Below are 27,758 nucleotides of genomic sequence, written 5' to 3' on the forward strand. Positions count from 1 at the left end.
TCTATAAAAATTCGCATTTGCGGTCTTCCAATGCGAAATTTTCTCCAGAAAATCAGTTTTTATTGATTTTCGAAACCTTATGCCGGATGTTTCCAACATTTTCAATTGATCATTTAACAAATGATATTTCTGGAGGAAACTTTGTTGAAATAGTTCCTAGTGACTATTTATTACAAGTTATGGTCGAACAACTGGATATAAAATATTTAACAATCTGGAAAAAAATATTAGAACGGAAACTTTCATGAAGGAAAATCTACTCTTACAACTGATATGTTTTATTAAGGTTGGCATGAACACCTTATAAAATATTCACGGCAAATGGTGGGATTATGGGTTGATCACGAACATCACTGTCACAAACGCTTTCACGTCACTCACACTTCACTTAATCTTTTGGTGTCTATCATCATTGTCACGGACAGTTGCGTGTAAAAATAAACTCCGTGAAGTGAAAGAGTTCATTCCCGTTTATAAGAGACATGTCAGTTGCATAATTTCGGGCGTTTGAACGTTATGTCGGTTGCATAATTTCGGACGTTTAAACGTATGTAGGTAAAATCAATTCAGTGTATGAGATAATATTCAATTTAATTAAGCGTATGTTTTAGAATGACAAGTGTGTGATTATACCTCGTTGATTCGGTATTTCAATGCCAACTATTCGGGCTCATCCCATGATTCATTTGTTTGGTGCGTTAGTTTGCTAAATCAAACGCAGTTTCAATGATGAGGAGGAATACTTGGTTGCTCGTGAATAATGTAGTTGTTGAACATATGGGAATGTAATTTCATTTTCTCTTTCTATAATTTACTCTAGAGATAAAACATGACTATTATGTATAATAATGAACATCTCGCATATTCTTTTTCTTAGCTCTGTCTTACTCGTTTGAATAGTGAGAAGCATTTAGTATAGGTCAAGGCTAGAATAGAGTGCCAAAGAAAATGGCCATCTCGAATTTTCAAAGCGAACTTGATTAAAAATTTTGATTCCCGCGAAATACTACCCTATGTAAAATATCAGCTCAATCGGACTTCATTTACTAGTGTCGCACAGGGGTAAAGTTTGAGTTTTTTGAAAACCGAAAAATCACCCAAGGGGGGAGTAAAGGAAATCTGGGTTTTCGAAAAAAAAAATTTGATACCAAATGTCTTCAAATTGCATGAAACGTCGAGATCTAGTGTCATCTCGAAAAAAAAATTTTCAAAAATCGACACTGGCACTTTTTTTTCGGAATACGAGACGAAACGTATAGTTTGAAGTGCCAATAAAAATAATTATCTCGATTTTTCATTCGGAACTTGCTGCGAAATGTTGATTTGCACGATGAAATACCCTCTGCAAAGTATTGGCTCATACAGACTTCATTTACTATTGTAGCAGATCTCAAAATTTTAGTTTTTTGAAAATCGAAAAATCACCCAAGGGGGGAGTAAAGGAAATCGGGGTTTTCAAAAAAAGTTTTTTGATGCCAAATGTCTCAAAATTGCACGAAACGTCAAGATAAAAGAATACCTTCTTTAAGTCATAGAAATCCCGAATTTATCCACCTCACGATCAGTATAATCTGAGCTACTCCCATATGGGATTCTGAATTTCAATTATTTTATCCTTCATATTCTCGTGTAATTTGATATACGGGACACGAGGTTTTATTTAATTAACAACATCGGCCAGAAACATGATCTTCATATAAAACATGATGGATTCCATTTTCTAAAAGCAGAAAGTGATACGGATTGTCTATAGACGGATATCAAAATTATGAAAAAAGAATTTCGAAACAGTATCTTGTGAATGTTTTGCAATGATAGACTCATTGTTTCCTTGTTTGAAATTTATTATCAGTGCAGTTCATTTGGCTTTTAAATCTATTATCATTTTTTTTAACATTCTTTCATTCATAGCATGTCTTCAAAACAATATCGTTGGAAATATTTATTACGTAAAAAGAAAAAAAAAATAATGGTCTTATTCTTTATAACTATCGTCCGTTATAATTATCGTGCGAATGTTTGAATTACAAAAACTGTAGAGTAGAAAAAACTTCACGGTTATTATTCAATACTCAAACACTCTGGATACGTTAGGATTTCGTCTAAAAATGCCTGACTAGGTGACTAGCTTTCACCATCTAAAATACAAGTGACAAATATACCTGTTTTTGTCCGTGACATGACAGTATCGTGGTATTCATAATAACACCGAGTTCAAAGTTGTCACGACGGATGAACTCTTCCAGATTCTACACACACGGTGGCAACCGTAATAAGGTTGTATACAATTCACTTCGTTTTCACCGTGAACTGATGTTCGTGATCAGGCACTATATATTTAATCCATTGCGTTTGGAGGTGACACTATCTTAGACCAGCTGGCGGGCGCCTAGGAATACCTACGCGGGCGACCGGTAGACCGTGGGCTACCGTTTGGCCATCCCCGGTATAGACCATGGACTTGACGTAGCCCCTCAGGAAATAGTCTAACGGCGTCAAATCGCACAACCGAGGCGGCCAATTGACTGGGCGTGAGATAACATGCTCAACAAACTTGGTTTTCAGTCAATCGATTGTTAAATTTGCTGTTTCGAAGCATCTAATCGTGTGGCGCCGTCCTGTTGGAACCACATATTGTCCATATCATACAATTCGGGCCAAAAATATTCGGTGATCATTGAGCGGTAGCGATTCCCATTCACAGTAACGTGCCGGTCTTGATCATCACGGAAGAAGTACCGCACCAAACCGTAGTTTTTTCGAGATGCATTGATGACTCATGGAGTACGCGTGGATTGCTGCCTGACCAATAACGCATATTTTACTTATTGACGAGGCATTCGGCCAGAAATGATGACGACCCTAAATTGGACGTAGCGCTCTTAAATTTGAGGCCATTGACTCCGAATTTCAGTAGTAAATTTTAATAATCTCGACTCGTTGTTGGATCGTATATCTTTTCGCTTTGAAATGGGAAATCTTACTGAAGAGAAATGTCAAAAGAGCGGGAAATAAAGCGTCGTTTGCTGTCCCTATCGGTCTACTCTATTGTGTTCCTTATTGAAATACCCGTTATCTATATAATGAAATACGATATATACGAGACAAAAATCGAAAATGAACCAAAACACGTGTAAGACCTCGTACATATCAAAGATCGAAAAGAACCTAAATGGCCCATAACTTCATCAAATATGATCTTTTTCATCTTCCACATAAAAAGGTACACAAAAAATTGTAAGGGGTTTTATCTAGGACACGACCGCATATTTTCGACGTAGAACTACGCAATTATATTATGCAATCTACTTGTTTACAACTTCGAATTTTATTTTAGAATGCATTTAACTTTTTTTAATAGATTATGTTCTTTGTTACAAATAAATTTGATGAACGTCCTTTTACGCTCTATATGATGCATAGGACTACCAAAATATGTGAACGGAAAAATTGTCAAACAAATGGTCATTGTATTTTACATTTCCCTCCGAAATTATTGGACATTCATTGGAAAGTTCATTCACCTCTAGTATCTGAAATGAAGATTTTCCCAAGCTTCTCAGTCTAAAAGTACGATTTAGGGAAACATATTCCGGTCTGCACAACGACAAGCGAGTACAAAAGTACTCAACACCAAAAAATATCCCCGACTTGCATGTATTTGCAAAGCAGATTCCCCCAGGCACATTAATTTTGAAGTCCGTGTTAGGGAAACACAGCTCAGTGGGAAAAATACCCCCGATTTGCATGTTTTGACAAAGCAGATTTCCCCAGGCACATTGATTTAGAAATCCGTGTTAGGGAAACACAGCTCGGTGGAAACAAAAATACCCCCGACTTGCAGGTATATTTGGAAAGCGGATTTCCACAGGTACATCGATTTTGAAGTCTGTGTTGGGGAAACCGTAAATTGGGCCAATCAAAACTTGGCAGTTTGGGCGTTTAGATAACGCTTGACATTCTACAGTTATTCAATTGTTTATCTCATGAAAAATAACATTTTATTAGTTGTGGTAGACGCGTAAAAATATTTCCTATCAATTGATGCAAACATCTTTCCGATCTGTTAAGAAATGTTCGAGTTATAAGCATTCGAAATACGGGTAGGTTTAGCACACAAATCGGTAAAACAAATGTATGGGAAAAAAGGAAGTTCTTCCAGTTTTCATGAATTTAAACCGTTTAGAGATTAGCGAATTGTAATGTTTAGTATATCAAACAAATCTTAGAGAATTTACGATTCGATTGGTATGCAAATCATGAGAATTCATTCACAGTCAAAATAGTTATTAACGTTAACTTTTATTTCATAAAAACGTGACCTGTTTCCTGATTTGACACCCTTCTACGTCAAAAGATTGTCTGTACTACTCATATAAAAAACGCAATCTTTGAGTGTTGGTCTTTTGATATGTTTTTCACAATTCCGAATGTTTTGTAAATTTTTACAGATTTTTTTCATGGCATTTATTTTTATCACTTGATCTCATTCTTTTTTTCAGAACTGTCCATCTTCACCGTGGAAGGTGTGTACCTGTATCCGGAGATGAAACGGCACCAACATCATAAATGAGAGTTAAGACAAAGTAAAACCTTAGATGCAATACGTTATTATTGTTAGTAGTGACTGCGCGCGCGCGAGTAAAAAGGGGAAACTCGCGAAACAAGAAGAACAGATAGAACTATAAACTCAAATGCGCTACAGAATGATGTGCCGCCCTATTCTGCGTTCTGTGATCAAGAGAAGGAACTGAAAAGAATGGAACTATTTCCCAGATAAACCATTGTGGGAACTGTTTCACAATAAAAGTGATGAGTGATGAGAATTCAATAATGAGGCCTGGCTGGGTTTGCGTCAGTCACACAACAAGGCCACACCCTCCGTCACAACGAGCGGAAGTCAGCACACAAACAGAATTAGCAGGACACAACAGAGTCACACACACATGCTGTCTAGTGAATGCTGTAGTATAACTAGCTAATCTATAGTTAATCCCTACTAATTAAGAGTCAAAGCAACAGAGACAGTAGTGATTAAATGAATGTGTGGGCGTGTCCGGCGATGCAAGCATTTCGCAGTTGGAATCGTCAAAAGGCAACATCTCTTCAATGACGGAGAAAAACTCTTCACCTAGACCAATATTCATTCTTCCTCTATCTAATCATTTTATTAACACGCTAACAAATGCGTTTGGTTCGATCACAGTTTTATACCATTTTCTATTTGAGAAGTGTAATTTTACCATCTTCAAAGATTATTTTAAAATCGTTTCGAAAAAAAGATATGTTAAATGAACCAACAGTGTTTATTATATCAACGATGGATCAAACACACACACACGAAGCGCAGGTATCGTTCAGTACCTGTGAAAATCTCGCCCGGAACTGGAAGCAAAGTTACAAGAAGAAAAAACGTGATTTCATTTAAGCATATTGTGTATATCCAGCTGAGACTAGAGAAGGTCTTGTTTTTTTTCCTCTTTGCAACTAGAGTCGAAATTGTCCCCGTTCGTGCGCACGGGGAGCTGTTGAACAGCTACTAGCGAAATATGGATACAAAATGAAACAAACATTTAGTTAAGAAGAAACACAGCCTACAAAAGGATGAAAAAATGACTATAAATCGTTTAAAACTAGCGAAAGTCTATTGGAAGAGAGTGGCAAAAGAATGATTGTGACTAAACCGTGAAAGTGTGTCAGGGCAAATGTGGTCACTTTGTACTACAGATTAACTACAGTGTATTGGGTTTTAGAGCGAGCGAGAAAAAAAACAGGAATGAAATTAGAAAAAAATATTGGACATTTAAATAAACAAATATTTTTATTTCGATTTTTTGTTTAGTTTTGCATTTTAGTTTCTAACACTCCGAAATTGTTTCCTAGCGTGTGAGGTCTATGATTTGTGTTTAGTTTGGAGAAGAGTTTAGCAGATACAGCGAAAAATGATTAGAACCAACCAACAAACAAACAAAACCCCTCAGGGACCGAATATACGATTAATGTATTCATTGCTGTATTTTTACAACAATTTACAATACTTGCGTTAAGCTGCAGCACCATGCAACCATATGAGTGAACAGAAGACAACAGGGACAATGTCAGAACGAATCATAATTCTTACGCAATATCGCCAATCTTTTTGAGTTTTTGCCTGTCCGAATCTGTGTATCGTAATTGTGATAGACTCTACTCTAGCATTCTGCATCAACGGGAATAACTTTTAGCTAACCTAATCCTAAAGTTCACAACCACTATTCCCTATCGCGTAGGACATACAATGTCACTGTTAAAAAAGAAGATACCATTTCAATCAACTAGGATAACGTAGCGGAAAAAAAACACACTAGTGAACTGATTGCTCTCAGCATAAACATATATAATGTAGCGTTTCAAAATCTTTCCAACTTCGATCTTCGAATAGTGTTGTTTCCTGCTCCATTTGTTTATGTTCGAAATGTGTTCAGTTCGTTTCCTGATAATATAGAATTGTGAAACTGAAAAATGTCAAACTAAAATCAAAACCAAGTAGGGGGATAACAAGAGACGAATGATAGTAGCATTAAGCGGAGGAGCATGTAGGAGGTAGTAAATGTAGCGTTTTCTCGGTGGAGTCAACACAACACTAAATATTATAGAAGAAATCAACACAGAAAGAGAGCAGATACTGGTGAATGTCCGAAGAGGAATGCTTTGTCAGTGGCTACCAGTGGTAACCCGAAATGTTTTGAATGGTCGAAACCACATGAAACTTCATTGAGTTTTCTATGGAACTGTCGAGATGTCAGCTAAACACATTAGATTTAAACAAATGATTTCAAAAAACAGAACAAAGTTGTACAAAACAAAAAAAAACAATGCCTCGGAATAATTTCCCTAATCTATCTACAGTGAACCCAACAAGTATTTATTTAGCTGCATATTTTCCTAAAAAAGACGGATTTAAAGAGTGGTAACAGAAAATTAGTACAAATAACTGTTATTTTTCATACCACAGTAAGCCGTGAGAAATAGGTGACGTATATACACATATTCCTTTTATTTCGAGCCATTTCAGTTGTATTGAAGACGATTTTTCGAGGAATACGGCAAGAAACTGAAACAGAAGCAATTTTCCAAGAATATACTCGTTAATTGTTTGTAGTTGGTTTTCAGTGCGTGAAGTTTTTCGACGTCAACTGCTCCAGAAACTCACCAGCCACCCAAAATATAAAACAGATAAGTTTTTTGTTTTTCTTTTCTACTAATTCTTATATTACTACTATAATTGGTTGAGTGTTACTCATTTTTATGGACTGTTAGATTCCTACTTCGTTTCTATACACCAAAAAATGATGACTGTTCGCGTTGCAAACAGCTGTGTTACACGAAACACCGGGCCTTATTCCCGAATACACTACACGTGGAAACAATGGGCCTGAAAAAAAAAGTAAATAATAAGTAAATAATAAGAAGCGACTCACATTCAAACTAGAAAGTAAATAATACGAAGCGACTCACATTCAAACTGATCCTTTTCACTCTCATGTAGTGATAAAAAAGATTGAAATGGTCACATTTCTACTTCATGTTTAAAAAGCAAACAAAAAAGCTTCAATTCAGACGTTGCAAAATTGAGTGTACAGTTCAAGTTTCTCTTGAAAAGAAATCCCCTAGTATTTGTATGGCCCCCTTTGGCGTCCAGCACTTCCTGCAAGCACCGAGGCGAGATTTTTGGTCACTGTAAACGGAATGCTCTCCCAGATCTCCTTAATCGTCGTTCCGAGTTCTGCTTCGTTCCCTGGATTTTGATTCTTCAGACATTTATTGATTCCCCATCATAGATGCTCAATAGTGTTTAAATCCGTTGATTGCAGAGATGTTTTGAGTTGAATGGGACATTTGAGAGTACCCTTCGAAAAATCCTCGGTCGAAAACTACTAAATACATTTGGTAATGCAAAATTAGTAGAATGTACAAATTTTTTGTACATATTGTCAACAAACCCGCATCCCTACCAGAGATTAGTATATTTTACTCGATAACATTAGTAAGCTTGGATATTGTCATATCTGAAAATTGGTGAGAAAAGAGCGTATTAACCATTTTCATTGTTCCCATAAGGCAATACGGAGGTATAATAAGGATATAATTCTGATACGTGCATTTTCGGCGAGAAAATGTAGCCGATATTATGCTTCCGAATCATGGTTCTGCTTGACATATGTGTTTATTAGTACGGTCGAAAATGACTATAGATTGGTAGTATTTACCAAAAAATTCGTTATATTTACTAATTATTTCTCTCAGTGTAGGCACTCCCGCACGATGAGATCAGTCTGCTTCGGGTCATTATGCTGTTGAAAGTAGTAATCACGAAAGAGACTCGCTTTCTGCACGGGACACTGAAGGTTACGTTTCAGGATGTTCAATGAAGCCATTTTATGCATCGCTGAATTGATAAACTCCATACATCATCTGACTGCCGCCGCTGAGTTTTACTGTGGGAACCAAATGCTGAATCTGGAGCACCGATCCTGGTTTCCTTCACACCATCTGTCCTCCATCCGATTCAAAGGGAATGGTTTCTAATAAAAATTCAATTAGATCGGTTCCAAATTTGCCAAAAACATGGTTTTTCATTCAAAATGCAATTTATCTTTTTATGTTTATTTCATTTGAATCAAAAATTAAATTCATTTAAATTTATTTCTTTAAAAACAAAAATACATTCATAACATAAACATAAAACATACAATACATACAACATACATACATAAAAACCAACAATAATCTATAAATAAAAATGGAACAACTTCATGTTACAACATTTCTTTGTGTGGACACCGACTGGACAACATCGTTGCTGGACGGGCTGGACGGCGAGGGATCGAGTGCCTTTCTCAAGGCAAGGTGGTAGCGCTGGAGTAGAATAGAGTAGAGTTTTCAAAGGGCCTTTCTCAAGGCTAGAGACGAATGAACTGCAAAAGTTTAAAGTCTCTATAATTCAAGACCTTCCTTCCTTCCTTCCTTCCTTCCTTCATGTTACATGAAATATGTGTATGTATACATACCTAATTTTGTTGTTGCTTAAGTTATAGTCTCGCAAATATTTTTTCACTCCTGTACAAGATTGATATTTGAACTAATCCTCTTTTTGCCGTTATAACGAAACATTTTAGGCCGTAAATCGAAAATGTGTCTGAATTGAAGGGGGCCGTTATAGCAAAATGCCGCATAAAGAGCGTCCGTATAGCGAGGTATGGGTGTATTAGTCAGTTATTTCCTGATGGATTTACGAGATATTTGCATCAATCGATCTGAGTACTCCATAACAATTAATCACAATGAGTCAAATAATATATTGTATGAAACTAACTATCAAATAGTCGAAAAATCCCCAAACGGATATGCCTCGTTCTGATTGGTCGAAATTGAAGATACGGACAAATCGGCATTGCAAATACACCAAAATAGAGGGAACTTTTGGTCTTACCGAAATGTGTTCCCTAACAGAGACATCCAAACCAGGCTGCATGGGGGAAATCGGTATTGCGGATACATGAAAGTAGGGGGAGCTTGTGGTCCTACCGAAATGTGTTCCCTAACAGAGATTTTAAAACCAAGATAATCGACATTGCAAATATATGCAAGTCAGCAAGCAAGGTGAAGGAAGGAAGGAAGGTATTGAATTAGAGAGACTTTAAACTCTGAGAGTTCATTCGTCTCTAAGCAAGGTGAATGATATTTGGAACTTTAATATTGGTTTCTTCGTGAAATTTTATATCAATGGCCGATCATGCATTATAAAACATTTTGTTAAAATGAATCAGAATATGATTTATTTCAATTTTCATAAATGAAAACTAATGTGTGTTCCCGCTCGAAAACGGATCATTCGAGCTGCAAGCTGTCTGTTGTGTTGTGTTCAGCTTCACCCACGGAAAGTTGATGCGGCAAGAAAAAACAGTAGAGTGAAGGATAGTCAAACGGAATCCTACGTCAACTATGCGGTCGTGTCTCGGACACAACCCTCCTATGACTTTTTTTCATATTCACCTTTGAGATGATGCTACTCTCCAGGCAGTGTCTGTGCTGAGAGGTCTTCCAACGATGCCGGCTACTTCGGTAATCAATTTAGGAATGTTTGTTTTAGGGTTCTTTCGAAATGTTCGCACAATTACTCGTTCATCATCAGAAGACAGGATACGTTTGTGTCTTCTACCCGGGAGATTTTCCATGCTTCCTTCGTATTTTCACTTGTTTATGTTTTTCTTTACTGTACAATGGGTTCTTCCGAGTATAGATGCTATTTTCTGCAATGTCTTTCCACGAAAATTCATACTTATTATCACTGTACGCATAACAGTTTCTATTTTTTTCCTCTAACTTGCCATTTTGATAAAAAACTTTTTGAAACATCAAAAGAAACAAAAACCAACACTGCCCAAGCAGTGGTTGAATGTTGACACCAATCACTGACGGAGTTCTGGAACAAGGTCTTTTCTACGGATGAGTCGGAAACCAATCTCTTTGAATCGGATGGAAGACAGATGCTGTGGAGGAAACTAGGATCGGTGCTCCAGGTTCAGCATTTGGTTCCCACACTAAAACACGGCGGCGGTAGTCAGTTGATGTATGGTACATTGGCGGCTTCTGGATTTGGAACCATGGAGTTTATCAATTCGGCGATGGACAGGATGGCTTAATTGATTTTCCTGAAACGTAACCTGCAGTCTCCCGTTCAGAAATTGGGTCTCCCTCGTGATTACCACTTACAACAGAATAATGGCCCGAAGCAAACTGACTTCGTGGTGCTGGAATGCCCGCTCTATTATGTCCCAATCAACTCAAAACACATCCGAAATCACCGAACATGAACACTATTGAATATATATGGTGGGAAATTAAGAACCATCCATCCATCAAAATCCAGGGAACGAAGCGGAACTCAAAAAGACGATTACGGAGATCTGGGAGGTACTTCCGTCTACAGTGATCAGAAATCTCGCCTCGGTGCTTGCAGGAAGTGCTGGACGCCAAAGGGGGGCCACACCAAATACTAGGGGATTGATTTTTGTTATCTATTAAAATTTCTGAACTGATTTTAATTTTCGTTTTAAGAAAAGTAGAAATGTAACCATTTTAATTTTTTCTTATCACTACATGAGAGTAAAATGGATCGATTTTACGATGAATGTTAAATAAAAAATGAGAATTTTTTCAATCGCATATAAAAAAAAATTTTTTTTTCGTCGATTTCAGTATTTTTTATTAATAACATAATGCATTTTCTTCAAAAAATGTCAGTGAATGTTTGAGTAAGGACCGTGATCTGGTGTTCGACGCAACTTTGTCGCGATGCTCTCACAAGAACGTTGTACGGCACTTACGTCCATTTTCCGGATACAATTCCGGATTCTTGTAGTCAGTTGCTTCGTGTCCTTGGCCCTCCAGTTGTTTTCATACACTAGGGCACTGAGTGAGCCAAAGAAATCCTCTATTGGGGAGCACCGGGGCAAGTTTGTTGGGTTACGATCTTTCGGCAAGAACGGTATCTTTTTCTCCTCAATATAAGCCAGCGTCTTCTTGACGTAATGGGAAGACGCCTTGTCCGGCCAGAAGACGTACTTCCCATCCGCGTGATGCTCGTTCAGGAACGGCAGCAGGAGGCACTCTTCTCGATAGATTTGTTGGTTGATTGCCAGACCGCTCGGCTTAAACCAAGGCTTTGAAATGCCCCGGTCGGAAATGGCGATGTACAATATAACCTTTTTTTCAAACTTGTGCTTGAACTAGTATTTCACTTCAGGCGGTGTGGATGACTTATCGCTGGAGTAGTAATTATCATTTCCTGGAATGTGCGTTTTGGACAGCGGAAAATAGCTTTCGTCGTCCAGAACGAAAGACGTCCCGCGGTATTTTTTGGTCATCCACCGACACTGTGATTTAACCGTCTCAAACTGCTCCTCCGTGTACTCCGGCGACCTCGTCTTCTTCCTGCAGCCGATTCCTTCCATCTTGAGAGTCCGATGGATCAATACGTGGGAGCAGCCATATTTCCGACCGGCGTCACGCAGGCTGGTTGCGTCCTTGTTGCCAAACAGCTTCTTTAACGATGTCTTCCTTTGCTTCGTCATTATCGTCACCGGACGACCACTTCCGACCTTCCGCTCTACGTTCAGGGAACCCATGATACGATATACCGTACTGAAAGGCACATTTTCTTCCTTAAAATGTGCCACAGTGAACTTTTTTCCTTGCTGGAAATGCGTTTCGTAGAACCGTACAATGCGTTCGCGGAGCACGTGCTGTTTCGACGCCATATTTGCTTTGATTAAATTCAAACTAGCAAAACCAAACACGCCTACTGTTTTAGGGAGCCCAAAGAGCAATTTTCTTGAAGAAAGAAAATTTTACGCTCTTTATTTGAGTTACTGAAAGGTATTGAAAAAATTCTCATTTTTATTTAACACCCGTTATAAGTCACATTTAATTATTTATTTTTTAACTCCGAAAAACTCAACAATAAAAAACCAGTTCGAGCTGTATACTTAATTTTTGCGATTGACTGTTTATTATTCATCACGAATATATACAGATTTCTGTAAGCTGTCCAGTTGTATTCAACACGCAGTTTGTCTGGAACACGAACAGAAAATTGCTTCTGTTTAAGAAAAGGATTTTTGAAGAATATTCTCGTGATCTGTTTGCAAATGTTTTTCAGTACATGAAGTTTTCCGTCGTCATCTGCTTCGAGGGTCACCAACCACTCAAGATGTATTACAGATAAGTTTTTTTGTATTCCTTTTCTAATATTTTTTTCATTTATTTATTCATTTATATATTCATTCATTATATTCAATCATCATATTCATTATTTTAATTCTGTGTATGTTGTTCGTGTTTGAGGTTTCTTCGCACTCATTTTTATTTCGTATGTTTTTTTATCTATATGGAGGATTTTTTTCTCTTACAGAAAAAAAGCAAAAAAAAACAATTCGGGCCAAATTCTAAATCTATTCGAAATAGTGACTCTGTTTCACTTACTTCGGTACAATAACCGACGTATTTCTCTTAACATTTAAATATTGAGAATGTTCCTTCTATGAATCCTACCGATCCGAACCGATCCGTCCTAGGTTCATTGAAGAAGCGTTGAGTGCCATTCCACCACCCTTAAAGAAAACGGCTAAGAGTGATCTAAATTTGTAAAGACCTGATGCCTGAGTACTCAAATGCTTTGAAAATGGCGAAAGTCTATAGAGATAAACTTTGCGTTGTGTTCATGAATTGCAAAGAGACTATCGCGACCTTATTGAAATTGGTGCGGTTTCGGAAGAATAAAAAAAAAAGGTAAATCTTCCTCATGCCAAAGTTTTGGAGGTTAGATCCCACAATTCTCTGTCATTTGAGGCTTCAGAAAAAAAATATTCCTCATCTGGCTATTTCAAAGTATCCTTTTAGAGCCCAGCGCGCTTCCAAATTATGTGCTAATTGAGAAACTTTGTCTCCCATTTCGGTTATATTCACCAAAAACAATGGCTCGCTTTAATTGCCAAACAGCTAGGTCACACGCAGACCGTCTGTTGCAATGGAATGTTCTAGATGTGGTAACGAACATGACGAAGACACTTGCAAATGGATGCTGATAAATGTGTTCTTTGTGGAGGAACATTTCACTTTCAGTTAAACTCAAGCAATCTTTCAAGGGTCTTTCTAATCTCTCTAATCGCGCAGCTAGAAGCGAGTGTTAGATAGCTGTTTACGACAGGACGTGACAGTCCTTAGGTAAGACGGGAGGAAATCAGACTAATCTACAAAGACTCTTTCAGGTAACCTGACCGAAGAGTAAAAAACCAAATCGACCCAATCTTCTTCTGTAGGAGCCTTCAACCACAGTGACCATTAGTTTGGTCTATTGTAGTGCGCTCCCGTTTGCTATATATGCATTGTCAGCACGTTCCATCACTCAGGGAAGCAGCAGACCAAATCTCGTTAGGCATAAGAATGTTCTATCCGAGAATCCGCAGTCTTCACTGATTTTTTTTTCCATTTTTTTAAGGTCAGTGTTGGACAGTGTCCGGTTAATAAGCCACAAAATTTGAAGGAACTTAAAGAAGAAATTACTCGGATTTTCAACAGCATCGAAGTCGTAACGTTAGAGTTGCGAATGCAGAATTTTGTTCACCGTTTAAAATGCGTTATCGAAAAAGGGGTGGTCACATCGAAAATGTCCTAAAATAAGCTTTATTTTCGTTTTTAAAAAATAAGAATCGGTTCACTTTTGTAAAAGTTAAAACAAAAAATTGTTTCGTGAGCGTTTAATCTGAAAGACCCTGTACTTCGACAGAAAAGATAAACGCGCGGTAGTGGAAAATCCAGGCCAGTCCCACAGGTGGATCGCGAAACAGTTGGGAAACGACCATTCGACTGTGTGACAAAATCGTTCGAGGAGCTCCAAACGACCCAGCGGTGAGCTAGCAGCGGAAGAAAAGCGAAGATGGCCGACCCCGTGAAGACAAGGAAGGAACTTCTAGCGCAATCCTAACCTTTCGATTGAGGACGTGGCCAAGAAGGTCGATTCTTCCATCCAGCAAACAATGAAGCGGGCCGGACCTCATGTCTTGAAAATAAGGAAGGCGCCTAACCGAACCGACAAACAGAATACGGTGGTTAAATACCGCGAATGGTTGATGCAGCCGAAATGCATCGTAATGGACGATGAGACGTACATGAAACTGGACGCCTAACAGATCCATGCCATAGAGTTTTTCATGGGCAAGTTCCGCCTGGAAGAAGGTTGACGGATTTTCCGAGAAGTACTTGGTGTGGCAGGTGAAAATGCTGATCAGTTTTGAAACGGATTGGTACCGCCGGCTCAAAGACAGTGATTTCGATACTGAAAACCGTACGCATGAAGGAAGGGTAAAAACCTTTAGATACATTGAATCGGAGGTATTATCGGTAATAATTCGCTCCAAACGCAAGAAGCCATTTCCAAGCGATTGTATGTGTTGAGAGTTATTCAAAAGCAAGGTACTTGGATTCCCTAGGATTTGAAAACGCCGTCGTTATCTCGTCTGTGGAGAAGGGATAAAAAATAGGGGCTGTCTTCATCGTATCGTGACGGCCAAATATTCAAACTGTGAAAATTATGCTGTGTATTTGGTGGTACCAGATCAATGTATTATGAGCTGTTTGAAGCGAACAAAGCCATCAATGGGAACCGATATCAAATTCAATTGATGCAATTGAGTCGAACACTGTGCAAAAAAAACAAACAAAATACGAGCAGAGACACGAAAAGATGATTCTACAGAATTACAACGCTGCCAAACCCGTCGAAACATACCTGGAGACAACAAGCCGATGAAAACGGTTTCCGTCACGAACCGACAGGAATGGAACGTAGGGGAACGCAATAAGCAAGAAGGATCAACCAGATGGAAAGTAATTGGTGGGTCCTCCGCAGACAACGATGCTTCGGGAATGGACTGAGTAGAATTGAGACGTGTTTTTAATGTATTAGTAGATACAACGATCTAAGCTTCGCCTTAGAGGTGGATGAACTGGAAAGTTTAAAGCCAAATAAGTTCAAGTTCAGCTCCGCCGAAGACTTTAACACGAACCTTCGAACAGATGACGGATGCGCAAATACGACTGAAGGCTGGACTTAATAACGCTTGCATTAAAAAAAGGGCAAAAATTGCCGCTTTTCATGGGTTTACCTTCACACGCACTGACGAAACCACCCATGCAGCATCATCATAGTAACCCATGAGTCATCAGAAAAAAAATGACAGCTCTATCAGTCGAACTATAACCGTGATGGCGAAAACAGTGAAGCTACTCCGTTCAGAAGTGTGCGCGTTCAAAGAACGGTACCCCGCCATGTCGAAAACAGACATCGTGCGACACTTTGTGGACGCCGGATACGCCCGTTCCGGCATCTACAATATCTTGACACTATTGGACAACAATCAGAGCATCGAAAGAAAGTCCGATTCCGGACGGCCCTGAGCGACAAGCAACTCCAAAGGATGCTGAAGAGGAAGATCGAGGGAAAAGTGGTTGCATCGCTGCGTGCGCTTGGCCAGGAGGTCGGTACATCCGGCCAAGAAGTAACTGGCGAACATGGACATACATGTCAAGAAGCGGAAGTCCCGTACACTGGTCTCGGAGCTGCAGGCAATGACGCAGCGGGAGCGGTTGAATAAGATGGTAAAGTCGATTTTCCCAGCGAATGGCGACGTGGCGGTGGTGATGGACGATGAGACCTATCTCACCCTGAATGGCAACGACTGGCAGGACACTTCGTATTTTACTTCCCCCATGAAGAAAAGGAGCTCCGATGTGAAGTTTATTTTTTTTACAATCAGTTAGAAGGGGATGTCAAAGCATCTCTTCTTTAGCTCCGAACTGGCCGTGAACAAGGAAATTTATAGTACGAAGTGCCTGCCGGAAGTTGCGTCGTTCTTCAAGAAATATCATAAGGGAGAAGACGTGGTGTTCTGGCCGGATCTGGCGTCTGTCCACTACTCTAAGTGATCGTTAGAGGAGATGGAGCGGCTGCATATCGATGTCGTCGGCGAACCCGCCCAACCTCACCCAGCTGCGTCCCATCTAGAATTTCTGGGCAAACCTGAAGCGGAAGATCTACAATTTTGTCGCGAAAACCGAGAAGGAATCGATAAACGAAACGAAGAAAGAACTCAAAAACATGCCTACACGCATGTTTTGGTCCGGTAGACTGCCGAAAGGCCGCTCGCAAGGGCGTAGAGTTTTTTTGCGAGTAAGCTTATAACCGTTACCTTCCATGGGAAATTTATCAAACTCAATTATCTGTCTTAGTTTTTTATCACCATCCGAAAAAAAGTCCACTTTTTTAATGCAAATGTTAATACAGACAAACTGGACTTTTCATCAGCGCACCAAGAAAAAGGTTCTAGAAAATATGATTCGCACAGCGTAACTTCTTTAATTAGATTCTACACAGTACTAAAATAAAGAAAGATTATTCTCCACGGTACTAGAATACGAAACTACCCGACCATTGTTGTCAATCTATGCGCTCTGGAATGTGGCGTTTTTACCACCTGTTAATCGTAATGGACGTCAAATTCAATGGATCCAGTTATATTGCCGCGAAAAATTATAGCAATTCAGGAAATAAGTATATCCAGGTTGGCAATCGAGCAATGGTATGTACCAACAAAGCATAGCTGCACGGAAGAACGACTTAGTCTGACAAGCGGTCTGCACAAATGTATGTGAAATCATATTCTCTCGCTCTTCTTTTCATTTATTCGCCGAGACTTCAAATCTTACGATCCATTCGTCTCCGATGTTTTTTTATATATTTTTTCTAATGTTTTTTTGACGTGGGATTACGTCTTTCGAGAACATATTGGGGTACAAATTGAAAATCGAAAATCGAGTACATCGTGAAAATTGTCCAACTTCAAACGCTTATTGCTCAGTCATTTCATGATGGATTGATGAAATTCTTGCGTCAACGATTTCGGCACTCCATAACAATTTTTTATATTGAAGAAAATAATATATGTCATGAAACTAACTATCGAACAATTGATAAATCTCAACCCCTATCCTAACGGAAATACCCACTTCTGATTGGTCGAAATTGACGACACATGCGGCGGATCCCTAACAGAGACATCAAAACCAAGCTGCCAAGCTGCTGAGGGAAATCGGCATTGTTAATACATGAGAGTAGGGGGAACTTTTGCTCCCAACGAAATGTGTTCCCTAACAGAGACATCTAAACCAAGCTGCCTGGGGCAAATCGGCATTGCAAATACATGAAAGTAGGAGGAACTTTTGTTCCTACACTGAGAGGAATAATTAGTATATATGACCAATTTTTTGGAAAATATTACCAATTCGTTAGTCATTTTCTACCCTACTAATCATTGGTACATCCTACGAATAAAAATTGGTAGGCATAAATGTCAAACTAAACTACAGTTTGTGGGTCCAATGTTGGCTCAATTTCGAACTTAGTAATGGCTGATTTGTTGGCCCTCCATTGGTTGAATAATGACGATATTTTTCAAATAATTATTTTGTATTGCCAATATTCTTATTCTTATTAATATTCTTATTCTATTCTTAATTTTATAAATTATTGAAAAAGCTTTTCCTGTAGGTTTTCCTTTCTCTTTCCTGCTTCCTCAACTCGGCACCACGTCGTACGTACTCGGATGGGACATCAAAACAGTAATCCTCGATAATGTATGTTGCACGCACTTCGTTTTCCTTGATATGGCTCACGCTAGTTACGGGTGTCTCATAGAGCCCCCGCAGACTGCAGACTGTTTTACGGCCGATAGTTTGATCGGCCAACTTAATCAGTATGGAGAGATATGCATTTGGGCACGTTATACCGATTCAGTTGGGTCGGTTTTGGCACTAACAGGCCAACTCGATAACATTTTCTGCCGATAAAAAGTATGCAGTCTGCGGGAGCTCTTATGGGAATACGTTGTCAAATATGAAAACCACACAGAATAGCGATATTTCTACAAAATAGAACGAATTGCGTAACTAAGTGGCAAACATTTTAAAAATAATCAAGCATTTACCTATTTTCACTGGAAATCCCAATCGAAACTGACAGCGGAACATCAAATATGCCGTAAGAAAAACTTTGTTATTAATAATATTCCAAATATCTTTCACACACACATTCTTTGTGTGGACACCGACTGGACAACATCGTTGCTGGACGAGCTGGACGGCGAGGGATCGAATGCCTTTCTCAAGGCAAGAGGGTGGAGGTAGTAGCGCTGGAGTAGAATAGAGTAGAGTTTTCAAAGGGCCTTTCTCAAGGCTAGAGACGAATGAACTGCAAAAGTTTAAAGTCTCTATAATACAAGACCTTCCTTCCTTCCTTTCACACATCTAACTACACAGAAAAGTCGAAATTTACCTAAAATAGCCACGTTCGTATCACTGTCAACCGGTTTCGAAACCAGCGCCAAATCTTTTTCATTCTTGCCACTATCGATCTCCTTCGCCGACGGATCTTTACCTTTGGTTATTTTCCTTGGCGGATTTGTTGAATTCCGACGCCTCCGTCTCGGTCGAATTATCTGGTTGCGCACCCAATGATGACCTCCGCGCTTCGAAGTTATGGACTGCTGTCGGTGGTAATGATGGTGATGATTTTCGCTGGGTATCGTCGCCAAGTACTGCTGTAGAATCATTGTTTTTGTGACGATGTGTTTAAGATTGTGGAACTTCCGCCGTCGCATATTGTTCATCAGCTAGTGCAGTTTTTACGACTGCGTGAACCCTTGCTATTGTTTTCTATAAATAAAAGCTGAAAAAAGGATAATATTTAGTTAAAATGAATCATATCAAAAGCAAAATGTTCACCTCCGAATCGTTTCGCTTCCACTAGACAAATGGCGATTGCACACACACAGTTGCTAGGAATGAAAATACTCAAGGTTACTTATGCTATGAAGTAAAATGTACGAATCATTGGTAGGGATGTATATTGCATCTGACATCAGTTTAACAAAGTTTTGGTAAGATGTACAAAAAATGTGTACATTTTACCAATGTTTCGACTACTAAAGATTTGGTAGCTGCACTTACTAACGTTTTCCTCCAGTGTACCGAAATGTGTTCCCTAACAGAGATATTAAAACCATTATCATTATCAACAAGTTTATCAAACATATCTAAAATCAACAGATAGTCTAACGGAATCCTACGTCAACTATGCGGTCGTGCCTCGGACACAACCCTCCTGTGACTTTTTTCTGTAAAGTTCAGTTTCTCTTATGAATTGATTTAAATTATTTTCCTGGCTTTTATCACAAATAAAAATGTCTCTTAGGTTTTGTCCCATGTTATTACTAATTCTATCGTCCTTGTTACGTTGGCAATCCAGTACATGCAGTAACTTGCAGAAATGGAGGCCTCATTAGAGTTTTGAGGTTTTTCTGAGTGAGCTTGGTGTGGCCGATTCCACATACCATGGAAGACTGCGCAACCGACACCTTTGAAGCTTATTGAACCATCAGTGTAAACCGCATGTTCTAGCTGAAATTTAGTTTTCAACAATATTTTACTTTAGGGTGGCCATCGCCCGCACTAATATTCTCGGGAAGATCAAGGTTGACATTCAGCGGCTTTACATTCCAATTTCTTTCCATGACTTTCGAATGCACACATGTACCGGAATTGTATTGTTCGATTGAGCGTTTGAAACTATCTCCATTGTCCAAGGTCACTCCAAGTATTTTGAGAGTTTTTATTTAGGGATTTCGGAAATTTTGGGGTTGGAAACTTTGAAGCGAGCTTTGGGTATACATATATGAAGAAGTCTGATTTTTTTCAAAGGATATTTCGAAACCTATGTTTTGTGCTCAGTTTTTAACGGAATCAATTACTGATTGATGTCATTTCCTTGATGCTGATGCAGCGATGCTAACTGAAAAAAGCATAATGTCATCTGCGTAAACAAGGATTAAAATATTATCGGATGTTACGAAGAGGGTTGGTGATCTAACTGAGCCTTGGAAATTATCATTCTCATGGGTTTTGAAAGAAGATTTGGTGTTGTTGATTATTGTTCTGAAGGTCATATTTTCTAAGAAACCCCGCAGCGCGCTTGTAACGTCGTCGTGTCTGATTTTCTAGTCTGTGTTAGGAACATGTATGAGAAATTAGAAGCTCTCATTCCAATGCAGTTTCAATAAACTACCTATTAAAAAACTCATAATTCTTTATATCAATCAATAATTATTCATATCAATAATCGTTTTAAAACGACAAAATCGATTGGTGCTGGAAACTGAGAAAAAAATGAGAAAATGTATCTAGACGAATAGCTTCTGGACCCACGTTTCACTTCTAATTTGCATTATACAAATCTGAAACAACCCAGTGATCACTGAACAAGCATTCCTCGAGATAACGATCAACGATTCGATAGTGGGACACCCAATTTCCGACAACGTAGTAGCGAATATTTCTGCTCCCCGGAGGGCAGACCTTCCAAATGAGCAGGAGCAGAAGATCTGCCGAAGGAAATTTAGATGTAGAAATGTTTGAATTTTCGATAGTTTAATAAGATTGATTTCGTTCTGAATTGAATGTGATAACTTGATTATATTTAAAGCAAAAAGTAAGAACAAAGTAAAGACCCTCTAAACAAAGTACACTTATAGCCAGTCCCACTAAAATCTATTCTCAGTACTAATATTCCATTAGGACGAAACCTTGAATGTAGCAAAAAATGGATGATAACAACAACAAAAAAATGGACAAGCAAAAACGTTTTATTTTGCATTACTGTATGGGACCGGCATTTTAAACACTTTATAACAAAAAATACTCGGAGAAAACGATAACATTCTTCGTGAGCATGTTGTAAATATAAAACCATAAGAACGTTGAGAAATTCCTTGGAAACCGATTTCTCCCAAATTACAGGATTTTAGTAATATTAGCGAAAAGAAAAGAAATAAAAACAAAGTCAATATTTCTATTTGACTATATAACGAAAAAAGAAGTCGTTGCGAATGATTAAGAATGATTAAACTGAAGTCTGTTTTTTATAACAAAGTGGAATATATCGAAGTAAGGAAATTTGATTTTTGCGTATGGTGAGGGTTTGAATATAAATCGAATGATGATGTAATGGAGAGTTGATTATGTGAAATGATTTACGTTGAATATGTTGATCATATTTTGGAGTATCAGGTAGCCAACATGCTTTTAATTAGCCAACGCCAAAAAAGCGAACTTCGTTGTTGTTCCTCAGTGAGAAATGTCAAATTGAAAGAAAAAAAAACACAATAATATCCAAATTGAGAAAATAAAACACTTAGACGTAGAGACAAAGACATAGATTTATTGAAGAAATTAATCATTTCAATTGAACAAATTAAACGACAGCACAGCATTAAATTTGCACCCAAAAACGGTTCTTAGTAAACTAAAATCAAAGCATCAAGCAGATGATTCAACAATCGCATGCAAAACAAAACATACTTAACTAGTAAGAACACAAAATATTAGAGAAAAATTATGAAACAAAAGGTAAAATTCTAGCGGTTCTCTCGTGATGGTGGTGAACGACATCTTTCCGATAGCAATAGCAGCAAAAGATATGATCATGTAGAGCGTATTGAAATTCTCCAACATTTAGAATTTTTAAACATTTTTGAATTGCCCGGCGATATGTTTTCAAATTGCGCATTATTAGTAAATCAGCACTCACCATGTTTCAGGCCTTCAATTTCAACTGATTTTGATGACAGCAGCAGCAAAATAGTTGCTGCATTCTCGCACAGATTTTTGTACGAAAAGATAAAAGATCAAGCCACGGAATTTTGCTACACAAGCGCACGCACGTCCCATCCCATAAATTTCGTCCATAGATAACTGAACAAAAAAAAATATGAAAATGAAACATATGTGTAAGAAGTTTCCTACGGAACTGTTCTGTTATATTTTTCTTTCAATCGTTAATAATCTTTTGTTTTGAAAACGCTTTTGTCGGTTGCGTTTACATAAAAAAAACGAACATTGATTTGTTTTCTTTGTGGTAAAAATGGAATAAGCTGAGTATCGATCTTTTCAAACTGTAATAGTTTTTTTTCACACGATAATAGTATGAACTCAAAATTGATACGAACAGAAATGGACGAAATCACTTAATGTGTTTAATGACGTAAGGATCTCTTATTCATATTTTTTTGTAAATAATTTTAAACATGACGTATTGTTTATATATTGAACTAAAATGCAAATTATATATTACGACTAACTGAAAAAAGGAACACGTAAATAAAATATATGATTACGGAAAAGAGAAACTTTTTGTTTGGATAGCGGATATGTGGTAATTCACATTTTTATATCATATTGACCCACCGCGATGGAAGATCGGTTGCAACATTGCATCAAAGCAATCCGGTGTAATACAAGTTTGGCCCATTCTGTCATTTTATGTAAACATGGGCATACGCTTGTACAAGTTGCTTTAGAATTTGGTTTGTGATTAATATAATTGTGTTTTCTTGGAATGTTAGTTACTAGTGGATGTGTGATTCGGCAAGCTAAATTGTCGAACGGGATTTGTGCCACTTCTTCGAGATTCTTGTGTAAGTCTCCATTTTTAATATTCGGTTCATGTAAACATAATATACATGGGCTGCTTCATGAAGTGCCGCAAAAGTAAAGGCTGTTTTATACTATCCAGCACGTAACGTATCATAAACATATCGGCACAGGCCAACAATGCTTGGTATTTTTATATTGTCAGACATAGCGGGTTCTCAATACGAATCGGCAGCACAGACGAAGCGGAGATTCTCACCTAATCTGATAGAGATTAATTTCCAACCTTTAAGTCGGGCTTATACGTTGTCAATTACTCGGTTACAAGTAAACATTAAACGATACGAAAAATTACGAACGTACCCATACTACGGAATTTGACTTTTGATTTATATGTATGGGGCTACTTGCCCGTTTAAAAACAAGTCACAGGAGGGTTGTGAGCAAGACACGACCTGATAATTGACGTAGGATTCCGTTTGACTGTTGCATGCTGATTACACAATTATGGAAACAATTAGAAATAACTGAGTTGTTCCTAAATTCCATTTAAGTTTTTTTTATTTCAAATTTTACTAGCTTTGCTGTGACCTATTGTTGGTGTATGGTAGAGAAATGGGTAGCATAACAAAGCACATGTTTATTTAATTTTGAAATACTTGTGAGTATACTTTTTTTCTATCTGGTTATCTGGTTTGCCAACAAGGGAATACGCAATGTACTTTTGATTAGGCGAGGCACAATCCGCATCAGAATATAAACTACACAACGTCAAAGATTGTTCTTCAGCTTTACTTACAAAAGCCTAATTACAAAAGCCAATCGAATAAAAATGAATGGATTTGAAATAATTTACACATATTTTTGTTGACGATTTTTTAAACACTTCAGAAAACATGTTGATATTACATAGAATGCATATTTGATAAGAATGTTAATTTAAGTTCACATCTTTATTTCAGAAGTGTACTTATTCTGGAAATCCATTATTAATCGGGTTGTGCAAATGTTGCAACCATGGATTACACAATGCAAATGTCGATCTCGTTCAGAGTGCGAAATTTCAAATCAGATCGGATTCCGGAGTTTGGGTGGATATGTAATACATACATTGTAGCGTTTCTCGTACTCATGCTTACCATGGTCTCGATTTAATTGTCATCTGTAGCATTACAAAGTTTCAAAACAACCCAATAAAAGCGTATTACAAAAATTACCAGATATCAATAAAGAAAAACATCACTTCAAGAAACACATCTCCAGAGATACGGCCCGTGCACCCATGAAAGAATTTGTTGTTCATCTTCCATTTTCATCAAGCACGGAAGCTGATCAAAATCCGCATCTTAATCGTGATTTTTAATATTACAAGAATATCAACATTCTTTGAGAATTTGAGAATAAATTGAATGCGCCCAGTACATGCGCGTTTTTTTTCTTCAGAATATACATTTCAAGGAAGAAGTTCAACCATAAGAAAAAAATAGAGCTGTTTGACCGGGTAAAACTCTCAGACAACTCGATCTTATTATTGATGAATACAGAATAAAGGGTGTGTCACATCAAATTGCATCACGGAAAAAACGCTGTAGAAATTCAATTTTTAGGAATTATATCTTCAGCTTTCGCTTATAATCAGATAAGAGTGTATAGATCACGTTGGCCATGCTTCACTGTCAATTTTTCGTAAATTTGGAAAAAAAAGAGCGTCGTGAATTAATCCTGCGCACTCATTTCGAGAATCCGGAGTTGTCACATCGGGACATCGGTAAGATGCTGGGAATCGCCCAATCCACGGTCAGCAGAGTACTAAAACGATACTTCGAGAACCTAACCATCGACCGGAAGGTAAGAACGGCAAAAATGGATGTTTAGACGTGATCCGAGAAGTTCGGTCCGGGATGTCGCCAATAAGCTGAATTTGTCAAGTTCATTCGTCCAGCGGACCAAGCAGCGGGAGGGCCTGCGTACATACAAGGTTCAGAAGGCTCCTAACCGCGACGAAAGGCAAAACATGGTGGGGAAGACGCGAGCCCGGAAGCTGTACACCGAAATGCTGACGAAGCCGCATTGCCTGGCAATGGACGACGAAACCTACGTCAAAGCGGACTTTCGTCAGCTGCCGGGCCTGTTGTTCTTCTCCGAAGAGGACAAATTCAGCGTTCCGGAGGAGAATCGCAAACAGAACCTATCCAAGTTTGCCAAAAAGTACATGGTGTGGCAAGCGATCTGCTTTTGCGGAAAGCGGAGTGCCCCCTTCGTGATGACCGGCACGGTAAACGGGCAGGTTTACCTTAAGGAGTGCCTACAGAAGCGCTTACTACCACTATTGAAGCAGCACGAGGGCCCGACCATCTTCTGGCCGGATCTCGCTTCGTGCCACTATTCAAAGGACGTGTTGGAGTGGTACGAAGCCAACGGGGTCACCTTCGTGCCAAAGGAAATGAACCCGCCCAACGCGCCGTAGCTTCGCCCAATAGAGAAATCCGGAAGAACCCAAAAGTTGTCAAATCGGAGGCGGACTTCAAGAGAAAATGGATTTCTGTTCAAAAAAAACTACAACCTGACGTTGTACAGAACCTTATGGACGGGGTAAAGAGGATGGTGCGAGCATACGGGCTTGGGCTCGAAGTATGAATAAAAAGAAAATGCCAAAAGTTGTTTAATAGTTTTTATTTTACTGTCTAAAATTTTCAAAAGGATCGGTCTACTGGGCGAATTTCTACAGCGTTTTTTCCGTGATGCAATTTGATGTGACACACCCTTTAATCAGGATGGGCGGAAAGTTAAAAAAAATTGTAAATACAGAGCAGATCTCATTCAATTTTCACTACTATAAATCTATAAATATGAAAACTTTAAATATGAATGTTTTACTAACAAATATATTTAACGTGTCCACGTGGACATTATCTAAAACCTCTCCTCCCTCATCGTGGACAAGTGTGGACAATTTCGTACCCCCTGTTCCCCCACGTGTCCACGTGGTATGTGGACAGCCCTTCACATCTTCGCCAGTAATAATCCAATTAACCTGATCAATTCGTTTCCATTTGATTAATGTGAAATTCGATTGCGACCTGTAATTGGACATTCGTGATGACAGTGGTATAGTGTCGAGTTTCAATCTGGGGCCATAATTTGGGTCCCAAACTCGATGTTTACAAAAATGTCCAATTAGAGGCGAAAATGTTACGCGTGTCGCATTACAGGTCTGTCTAATTAGCATGATGTCGAATTAGAGGTAACTTATTGTACAACTTTCTACTACGCCTGTTTAAGAACCGCGATTAAGAACAAATGGCCAGGTTTATTGACGGAAGGTGTGTTCCTCATCCACGATAATACGCGGCCCCATTCTGTTCGCGTAACTCAAGAGCAATTGAAAAAATTCAAATGGACTGTGTTCGAGCATCCTCCTTACTCCTCAGACATCGCCCCTAGCGACTATCACTTTCCAATAGAATCCCTTCATTTTGGATTATGAATATACAAGAATACCAACATTCTTTGAGAATTTGAGAATAAATTGTATGCGCCCAGTACATGCGCGTTTTTTTTTCAGAATATACATTTCAAGGAAGAAGTTCAACCATAAGAAAAAATAGAGCTGTTTGACCGGGTAAAATTCTCAGACAACTCGATCTTCTTATTGATGAATACAGAATAGTCAGGATGGGCGGAAAGTTAAAAAAAATTGTAAATACAGAGCAGATCTCATTCAGATTTCACTACTATAAATCTATAAATATGAAAACTTTAAATATGAATGTTTTACTAACAAATATATTTAACGTGTCCACGTAGACATTATCTAAAACTCCTCCTCCCTCATCGTGGACAAGTGTGGACAATTTCGTACCCCCTGTCCCCCCCCTAAAGTTGTCCACGTGGTATGTGGACAGCCCTTCACATCTTCGCCAGTAATAATCCAATTAACCTGATCAATTCGTTTCCATTTGATTAATGTGAAATTCGATTGCGACCTGTAATTGGACATTCGTGATGACAGTGGTATAGTGTCGAGTTTCAATCTGGTGCCATAATTTGGGTCCCAAACTCGATGTTTACAAAAATGTCCAATTAGAGGCGAAAATGTTACGCGTGATGTCGAATTAGAGGTAACTTATTGTACAACTTTCTACTACGCCTGTTTAAGAACCGCGATTAAGAACAAATGGCCAGGTTTATTGACGGAAAGTGTGTTCCTCATCCACGATAATACGCGGCCCCATTCTGTTCGCGTAACTCAAGAGCAATTGAAAAAATTCAAATGGACTGTGTTCGAGCATCCTCCTTACTCCTCAGACATCGCCCCTAGCGACTATCACTTTCCAATAGAATCCCTTCATTTTGGATTATGAATATGCATGACATAACGATCACACAGTAAATCGATTGACAGTTGTGAAAGCAAGATCCAATTATTTATTTAACAAATGCATAGTTTTATAACAGAGGCACAGCGTTCCAAAAACCACTCAAAATTTTCGATGTCGCATTCTGGTCCTCTATTTTTTTTGTTGAGTGCAGTTCTTCGCCCACTCCGAAATATGACTGAGGAGTAGAGAGGATGCTCGAACACATTTGAATTTTTTCAATTGCTCTTGATTTTTTCAATTGCTCTTGAGTTACGCGAGCAGAATGAATTTTTTCAATTGCTCTTGAGTTACGCG

At 38.4% G+C, this 27,758-nt stretch overlaps 3 protein-coding genes across 10 annotated transcripts in view; 2 read left to right on the forward strand and 1 right to left on the reverse strand.

Moving 5' to 3' along the window:
• LOC129768812 (cyclin-dependent kinase 14) overlaps nucleotides 1-5,831 on the forward strand; it is a 456,784-nt gene extending 450,953 nt beyond the window's left edge. For all 6 annotated transcript variants that reach the window (XM_055770703.1, XM_055770704.1, XM_055770705.1 and 3 more), the window contains one exon: nucleotides 4,503-5,831. In XM_055770703.1, coding sequence (XP_055626678.1) covers nucleotides 4,503-4,573 — 71 coding nt within the window. In that variant the 3' untranslated portion in view covers nucleotides 4,574-5,831. The remainder of the gene's footprint in view (nucleotides 1-4,502) is intronic.
• An 11,022-nt stretch (nucleotides 5,832-16,853) lies between these two features.
• LOC129768813 (uncharacterized) overlaps nucleotides 16,854-27,758 on the reverse strand; it is a 48,943-nt gene continuing 38,038 nt past the window's right edge. The window contains exons 1-4 of one of the 3 annotated variants that reach the window (XM_055770711.1): nucleotides 19,381-20,099; nucleotides 18,932-19,324; nucleotides 18,585-18,788; nucleotides 16,854-18,521 (exon numbers count right to left, since the gene is read on the reverse strand). In XM_055770711.1, coding sequence (XP_055626686.1) covers nucleotides 18,472-18,521; nucleotides 18,585-18,788; nucleotides 18,932-19,265 — 588 coding nt within the window. In that variant the 5' untranslated portion in view covers nucleotides 19,266-19,324; nucleotides 19,381-20,099 and the 3' untranslated portion in view covers nucleotides 16,854-18,471. Of the gene's footprint in view, nucleotides 18,522-18,584; nucleotides 18,789-18,931; nucleotides 19,353-19,380; nucleotides 20,100-27,758 lie in introns of those variants that run through there. The other 2 variants (XM_055770710.1, XM_055770712.1) reach the window with 2 other exon arrangements.
• Nucleotides 22,979-27,758, forward strand: part of LOC129768811 (puromycin-sensitive aminopeptidase) — a 33,184-nt gene continuing 28,404 nt past the window's right edge. Inside the window, exon 1 of the mRNA XM_055770702.1 lies at nucleotides 22,979-23,126. Within this exon, the coding sequence (XP_055626677.1) occupies nucleotides 23,048-23,126 (79 nt within the window). The 5' untranslated portion in view covers nucleotides 22,979-23,047. The remainder of the gene's footprint in view (nucleotides 23,127-27,758) is intronic.

This window comes from Toxorhynchites rutilus, chromosome 2 (assembly GCF_029784135.1).
Source record: "Toxorhynchites rutilus septentrionalis strain SRP chromosome 2, ASM2978413v1, whole genome shotgun sequence".
Taxonomy (NCBI): Eukaryota; Metazoa; Arthropoda; class Insecta; order Diptera; family Culicidae; genus Toxorhynchites; species Toxorhynchites rutilus.